This window comes from Setaria italica, chromosome V, assembly GCF_000263155.2.
Source record: "Setaria italica strain Yugu1 chromosome V, Setaria_italica_v2.0, whole genome shotgun sequence".
NCBI lineage: Eukaryota > Viridiplantae > Streptophyta > Magnoliopsida > Poales > Poaceae > Setaria > Setaria italica.
In genome coordinates, this window is record NC_028454.1 from 29,135,971 (window position 1) to 29,143,563 (window position 7,593).

Genomic DNA, 7,593 nt, shown 5'->3' on the forward strand with positions numbered 1-7,593 from the left:
TTTTAAAAAAAAAAAAGATTTTATTGGTTCAAAGGGGCCCTTGGACACATTTAAAATTCCGAACCTCCTTTGGGGGGGGAAACAAGGGGTTGGGAAGCAATTTTTTTATTTTCCCCCCCGGCAAAATTTTTTTTAAAAAAACGGGTTGGGGTTTTGGGGGAAAATTTTTTAAGCCCAAAAACCCTGGGGCCTTTTTTTTTTTCCCGAAAAAGCCCCCCCCCCCCCCCCCCCCCCAAAAAAAAAAAAAAAAAAAAAACCAGATAGCCCAACCAACCTGCACACGACTTGCACGAATCAGGTTGCCAGCAAAAAAAAAAAATACAGGAAACAGGCGGGCACGCAAAGATCAACGCACAAGCCGTTTCTCCTCCATCGCGTTGCGTCTTTGCATCTTCCACCTCGATCCGGCCAGTAGGCTCGCGATCGTGCTCTTGATCAAAGCATGTCTCGGAAGCGCCATGATGATCTTGGGAGAGCGGAGAGCAGCGGCACCGGCACCAGGCGCGGTGGCAACAGCGGCAGGGCGGTGTGGGACACGGGGAGCTCCCTGTACGACTCCTACGAGCTGGCCGCCGTGCGCCGGCTCCTCGACAGGCGCCTTCTCGCCGGCGCCGGCGTCCTCCCTCTCCGCGACGAGCCGCCCGCCGCGGCAGAGACGAGGGGCAAGAACAAGCAGGTCATCGTTGCGGCCAGGGCCCGCAGGAAGGTGACGCTGCGGGCGCTCTTCAGGGCGGTGGCCACCTGGGCGGCCCGGCCGAGGCAGGCGCCGCTCGCCTGCGCCTGCGCCGGCATGGTTCATGGTCGCGGTCAGGGTGGTGCTGCGGTCGAGCCGGATGTGCCGTCGCACGGCGAAATTTGATCGTCACAGTTGAAGATGATCTGTTCTTGCATTGGGGTAGGTCGTTCTTCATTTTTTTTTTCATTTTGATGTGTGATGTGATGTGTTTTGTGTACATGCGACGTGTTGCTCTGTTCATGCTGCTCTTGTTCATGGACCAATTAAATCTTTAGGGAGAGGGAGTTCGGGTCCGGCGACGGATCTTTATCTAAGCCCATGAACACTTTTGACACCTTTTCTCATGGAAGAAAGTTGTGGCGAGACCGAGTGAATTTGCTTCTTGTACAAAACTTTTGCTTCAGTGCACAGGCTATTTTTCTGAATTTTCTCGAGTGGATAACGGCTGCTAAATGCAGTGCTAGGAGTGCAGCAACCTTACATCACAGCTACATTACTATACACACTGTCAAACAGCTATATTTACATATAAGAGCTACTAGCAATATACAGTTGCGCTACCCTCAACATGACGGATCGTACACCAAACACTTTCAGTAGACTAGATGAAGTGATCAAAGTAAAAGGATCTAAGACGATGATAAGAAGATAACTGCATTTCAGCTATCAGTAAGCTTGTGTGGACAGCAACGATCAGATCCCATATGCAGAGCTGAAGTAGCTCTGGGTGACGTTCCTGTTCAGTATCTGCAGCACCTTGCTGTTGGACTGGCTCACGAACCGCGGCGTCTTGAACTGGCTCACGGCGCCACCGAGGCTCAGGTAGTGGTTCATGACCTGCCCAAAGGTGCCCTTCCGGAGGACACGGAGCTCGAGGGCTCCAATGGTCTTGATCTTCCTCGAGCCGACGTACCCCGCGTCCACAAAGGCCAGGTCCATGCTGTTCGCGCAGCTGCTCAGGACCTCCTCGCTGGCGTTACCAGAGCTCAGCTCCCAGAAGATGACGTAGTGCCCCGGGTCGCTGGATCTGTCCACGAGGCTCGTGAAGTCCACCACCTCGAGCTTCTCTTCGGCCAAGAGCTTCTCTGCCTCTTCGACGGCTAGCTGCAGGTCTTTCTCCGTGTTCTTGTCGATGTTGATGCTCAGGACTAGGCTTCTGCGACATATGAACTTGAGCTCTGGTGTTGAGTTGTGGAAGCCCGCTATCTTCACAATATCTCCCAGTCTGTATCGGTATAGACCTATGGCCCAATAGTCCACAGGGAAAGCAAGAATATTAAACATGTGCCATTTCACTGGAAATTAGAACTGATCAGAGATATTTACTAGGCAATATGCTACTGATAAACCTTTTTTTAATGGAACTACTGATAAACCCTTCTTAAGGACAAAGATATGAAACACTAATAAGTATGGATGAACTATAATAAGCTGGGGCTGGAGGCTGGCTAAACAACCCCCAAGGTAAGATAATCTGAATCATCATATGAAAAAAAAATAGTGGGTAAACAAGATGGCAACATACAAATTTCCAATGCACAAGAAACAATCAGAACTGCAGTATTTGAATGCTACTTGAGAAAGAGACGTACCTGCAAAGTTGGTTATTACAACTTCGTAGATTTTGCCAACCTGGACTTCAGTTAAGCCAACAGGTTCTGACTCTATGTAGTGAATAGAGGAGCTGTTCTCCATTTCCTCCCCTTTCGGTTTTTCCAGAGGAATGAACTCAAAATAAGCAATATTCGGAAGAACAGCGTATGTCACCTCCTCAGGCGGCAGCGTCGGGTTTACATTAGAGCCAACCCATCCTTCAGATGCACCGTAGTCAGCACTCATCAGTGGTAAGTGTCCAGCATAATGTCTCAATTTCTTTAGGTATGGCTCCATGGACCCTGTCATTATACCATAGATGTACTTTGCATTTGGCCACAATGCTGGGATTACCCCATACCAATTACTCAAATTGTGGCACTTGCTGTAAATTGAACTAGCAAGCTCAGGATTTGGTCTCAAGATTTTTGAAACAGCTTGACGGATAGATGGTGCGGTGACTTGCTTTGAGAGAACACCATCTCTTATATCAGCACATAAATCTTCCCATACCTCCTCGAGGGTATGGAATGCATGGACAAGACTGTGTGCAAATGGTGAGAAAACAAACTGAACTTCATCTGAGTAGATTAACCCGCATAATAGATGGCAGTATAAAGACTGATGGAAGTCGGGACCAAAGATGACTTCATCAGGACTGCAGCACTGAGACATGATATCCTTCATCGCTTCCTTGAAACGCCAACTCCTGTACAAATTTGTTGTCGCAGTTGTAGCAAGAATGCCCCCTTGCGTAAAGACTTGTTTGCTCCCATAAACAAACTGCAGAGCTTTTCCATTACCAATAGGATATTTACTGCAAGTATGTCCAAAGATTATTTTGAAATTCTGGGATCATAAAATTGAGGGGATCTATGAACATTTACACACCCAAAATTATTATATACTAAAATCAGTATTGAGCAGATAATTTATAAAAGATCATAAGTAAGAAGTGAAGTTCCTTACCGGTTTCTAAAAGCATATGAGGTTCGGAATATTTGAATTGTACTCTCAAGCAATTCATCATTGAATGGCAAAAACTTTGGTTTTCCCTGTGTCGTACCAGAACTGAAACAAGAAGACAGAAGCAATGAAGTTTAGACTTCACCTATTTCAGATACATGTTGATGCAACAAGACACAAAAGGTAAAGTTTAACTAGTATACCTTACGGAGAGGGAAGTGATGGGCTTCCCAGTTAGCACCAGTGAGTTGTCTCCATCAACTATCCTTTGGATGTAGGACTCTATGTCACTATGCACACATAGAGGAATGCAGGATTTGAAGCTCTTGGAATCTGTTCTCCTTTCAAGATTGAAGCGATTCAGATACTCAGCATCAGCATTTAGTTCAAGAATCTTTCTCAGCGTATCCTGCTGCACGCGTCCAGCATCACGCGTTAGCAACTCAAACTCATCAATGATCTCATCACTGCTGCAGATTGTCATCGGAACTTGTAGGTCAGAACCTTATCACCTGCTTGTGTTGAAGAGGAACCTCTGCAAATATCAACATCGGAATATAACAGCCACATAAACCACTTGAAGCAGCATTGCCACAATACAAATTTAAATCAAATGCTTGAAAGTTAAAAAGAGAAAGACTATCGATCAGGGACATCTAGAATGACATGTTATTCATGTGCCTGACCAAGAGTGAGCTGGATGCAGTATATTTTTGGGATCGGTACCCGGAAAGGAAGTACATGCAACTTCATAACCAACAAATTAGGCTACAAATCATGAATTTTGCCATTAAACAGGTGGAGGGAACACATATGTGGATACCTAACAAAGCCAACAACCAAAGAAGGTAATCTTTCTAATACATGTCAGTGGATGACGAAAAAGTAGCAAGTCTCTGTCATACAAAAATAAAGGAAGAAATGGACACCCACTTTTATTAAAGGGTGAGAGTTTTCATGTCATTATGCCCCCCTATCCAAGCAAAGTTAATCCCAAATTTTAGAGCAGTGACGCTGTACAAGAGTAGCTTTGTTTAGGTATGTCTTAATGGTTATATTAACTGTCTTAACACTGAGTCAACCCTTCTCGTCATCTATAACCAATTAACCATAAAGTTTACTTCTGGCCACCAATTGTACAAGACAAAGTGATAGAAGCAGTGATAGCAAAACATTTTGGTAAGTAACTATCCATGAACTACTGCTTAAAAATAATGAGCTACTTCTGCAATAGGCATCTTTACTGAGGCAGCCATGACATGCGTCAACCCAAGATAACCCACCTAAGCCTGAAATTTGTGAACTGTTTCTGCCTTTCTGGCAGAGGAAACACAACCATGAAGGGTTGTCAGTTTGTCACTCACCGGGCGTACAGCCATACACATATACAGGATCCCTCAGGAAGTTGCATGCAATGAAATGACTAGTACAAAGGTTGCTTCCTTATTCAGAGCATTGATGCAACTAAAATGGCAAGAAAGGTACAGAGGTACAGACGCCTGAAGCATTTATTCATTCTTGTATATACCAAACTGACAATGAAGAAAACATGTAGGCAGTATAAGCCAAAAAAAAACATGGTTCGTTGCTAGGGGCAGGAAATCATGGTTTCTCTTTGAGGGAATGAGTTGACCTACTATTAGAGGCAAAAAAAAAGTAAATATCGCAACTCCCAGATAGTACATCCTGCACGCTTGGTTCTCACACCTTGATCTTCCTCTAGGGACTACAAAGCCAGGCATGGAAGAATTCCTACCTCTAATTCAGCGAATTGAAAAAGGGCTTACATGCACCTCGACATTCCTCACCCAAGGAGGAAAATTGGAAATGGTCAACTCAGTGCTTTCAGCATCTGCAGTTTTCTACATTTCAACCATGAAGCTACACAAAAGAGTCATCAAGCATATAGATAAATACAGGAAACATTGCCTATGGAGTGGAGCAGATTTAAACTCAAAGAAGCCGGCCAAAGCTGCTTGGCCTATGGTCTGTGTACCAAAGAAGGAAGGAGGACTAGGAGTCATAAACCTCTCAGTCCACAATGATGCTCTTCTACTCAAGTTCTTACACAAATTTTTCAACAGGGCTGATATCCCTTGGGTCCACTTATTATGGGAAAATTACTATTCCAATGGTAAACTGCCTGGACAATTCAAAAAGGGATCCTTTTGGTGGAGAGGCATTGTCAAGCTCCTTGACTCCTTCAAAGGACTTGCTTCTGCTGTTATTGCAGACGGCTCCACTGTCCTCTTCTGGACTGACCTCTGGAATAACATTGTACCCTCAGTGGCATTCCCAGAACTTTTCTCTTTTGCCAAGAACAAGTTCATCTCATACAAGACTATTGCAAATCAGCCAAACTTTATTCAGAACTTTCACTTACCTCTCTCAACTCAGGCGCATCAGCAATTTCAGGAACTGGAGGAGATATTACTAAGTAATCAGCCCTCGACTGACAAAGATCAATGGCAATACATATGGGGTAATCATAACTTCTCAGCATCAAAGGCATATAAAGCTCTCATTGGACACAGAGAGGTTCATCCAGCCTTCCTATGGATATGGAGATCAAAATGCCGAATGAGCATAAGGTGTTTTTCTGGCTACTTCTCAAGGATCGACTCAGGCCTGGTTTGGTTCCACCGACTTATTTTTAGCACCCGTTACATCGAATGTTTAGATACTAATTAGGAGTATTAAACGTAGACTATTTACAAAACCCATTACATAAGTGGAGGCTAAACGACGAGACGAATCTATTAAGCCTAATTAGTCCATGATTTGACAATGTGTTGCTACAGTAAACATTTGCTAATGATGGATTAATTAGGCTTAATAGATTCGTCTCGCCGTTTAGCCTCCACTTATGTAATGGGTTTTGTAAATAGTCTACGTTTAATACTCCTAATTAGTATCTAAACATTCGATGTGACACGTGCTAAAAATAAGCAAAAAGGGAACCAAACGCCCCCTCAGTACTAGAGACCTATTAAGAAGGAAAAACATGGCTTTAGATTCGTGTGCTTGTGAACTCTGCATCCTCCAAAGATTGGAAACTGTTACCCACCTCTTCCTAAGGTGCAACTTTGCAAAGGCTTGCTGGGCTTCTATAGGGGTTTCAGTCATCACCTCTCGGCCTCTGGTTCATATTATCAATCTCATCAGAAGCAAGCTAGCAGTGCCATTCTTCATGGAAATCACCATCTTGATGTCCTGGTGCATCTGGACGACTAGGAATGATCGGTTGTTCAACAACGAAGATTCCTCGGTTGATTCCTGTAGAAGGAAATTTATCTACGAATTTTCTCTTGTTATGCTAAGAGCTAAGCCTAGTTCTGTTCCTGCCATGTCGGCTTGGATCGATAGTTTGTAATTTTCCTTTGGCTATTCCCCTTTTCTTTTTCTTGTTAGTTTTTTTCCTAGTCTGTAACTTTAAAAGGATTTTTTCTTTTATATATAATCAGTAGGGGCTTGCCCCTCCTGTTCCTTCAAAAAAAAAGCGTAAGGGCTAATCGACAGAACAAACCATGAATCTTGATGCAGTATATTCCCGCTAGTTTACCAAGCATATATCGCCTTCGAGTACCATTAATAAAGATAAGATCCCAGTCCAAGAACCGCACTTTTCTGATTTCCCTCCCCAAAATTCTATCAGGAATCAACAAAAGTTCACCATGAACCAGCAAAATCCAACCTTTTCGCGATAGAAAGGAACGGTAGGAATGCACTCACCGCGAAACCAACGAGCTGAAGAGGTGGCTTGCGAGACGGGGGCGGGGCGAGGAAGCAGCCCCGGCCTGAACGCTCGGAGGCGGAGCGGGGTAGTCAAGGCTGAAGGGAGCTTACTGCTGATACTGTGGCGGATTAGTTGGAGATCGTTATGGATTTGGTGGACACTAACTGCTGGAGGTGGGGGATGCTTGCAAGGAGCTTGCGGCTGGTTTTATAGCCGCCCTGCTCCCGCGAGTTGGACTTGAACCAACACACGGAACTGGGTGTGGGATTTCCCTTGTCAGGTCAGCCTGGTCAGGTGTGCTGCACATGTGAGTAGCATGTGTGCGAGAGGCACGTATATAGAAAACATTATTTTCTCAGCACTGGGAAAAAGAATGCAAAAATGTCACTATGGCAGTATGGCCTATGATACAATTTTCATCCATGCACGATTGATGGCACAAAGCTACGGGCCATTTTAGCGTGATGTGACGAGTCAAGACCAGAATTATATATGTGAGATAGTGGCCTTATTCCTACTATATAAAATATCTAAAACATCCTCTGTGCCGGATCGCTCCAGG

At 44.5% G+C, this 7,593-nt stretch overlaps 2 protein-coding genes across 3 annotated transcripts; one reads left to right on the plus strand and one right to left on the minus strand.

Moving 5' to 3' along the window:
* Positions 1–242: 242 nt before the first annotated feature.
* Positions 243–1,128, plus strand: LOC101779224. Its single transcript, XM_004969139.3, has one exon. It carries the CDS (start codon positions 443–445, stop codon positions 857–859), a length of 417 nt encoding a protein of 138 aa, XP_004969196.1. The 5' UTR covers positions 243–442; the 3' UTR covers positions 860–1,128.
* A 23-nt stretch (positions 1,129–1,151) lies between these two features.
* On the minus strand, positions 1,152–7,263 carry LOC101779619 (jasmonic acid-amido synthetase JAR1). Of its 2 annotated transcripts, XM_022826865.1 has the most exons (6): positions 5,679–5,987; positions 5,083–5,559; positions 3,499–3,830; positions 3,299–3,400; positions 2,329–3,146; positions 1,152–1,977 (listed from the first exon to the last, which is right to left on the minus strand). In XM_022826865.1, exons 3-6 carry the CDS (start codon positions 3,777–3,779, stop codon positions 1,430–1,432), a joined length of 1,749 nt encoding a protein of 582 aa, XP_022682600.1. In that variant the 5' UTR covers positions 3,780–3,830; positions 5,083–5,559; positions 5,679–5,987; the 3' UTR covers positions 1,152–1,429. The 2 variants fall into 2 exon arrangements, with proteins under 2 accessions (XP_022682600.1, XP_004969198.1); XM_004969141.4 differs by lacking the exons at positions 5,083–5,559; positions 5,679–5,987 and adding an exon at positions 7,028–7,263.
* Between the last annotated feature and the right edge of the window lie 330 nt (positions 7,264–7,593).

Bases quoted from the DNA above. Each gene is read 5' to 3' on its own strand.
- LOC101779619 (XM_004969141.4), bottom strand. From the start codon at position 3,779: ATGACAATCTGCAGCAGTGATGAGATCATTGATGAGTTTGAGTTGCTA. The intron at 3,401-3,498 runs GTATACTAGTTA...TTCTTGTTTCAG, and splicing joins ATCACTTCCCTCTCCGTAAG to TTCTGGTACGACACAGGGAA. The intron at 1,978-2,328 runs GTACGTCTCTTT...ATTGGGCCATAG, and splicing joins TGTAATAACCAACTTTGCAG to GTCTATACCGATACAGACTG.
- LOC101779224 (XM_004969139.3), top strand. From the start codon at position 443: ATGTCTCGGAAGCGCCATGATGATCTTGGGAGAGCGGAGAGCAGCGGC.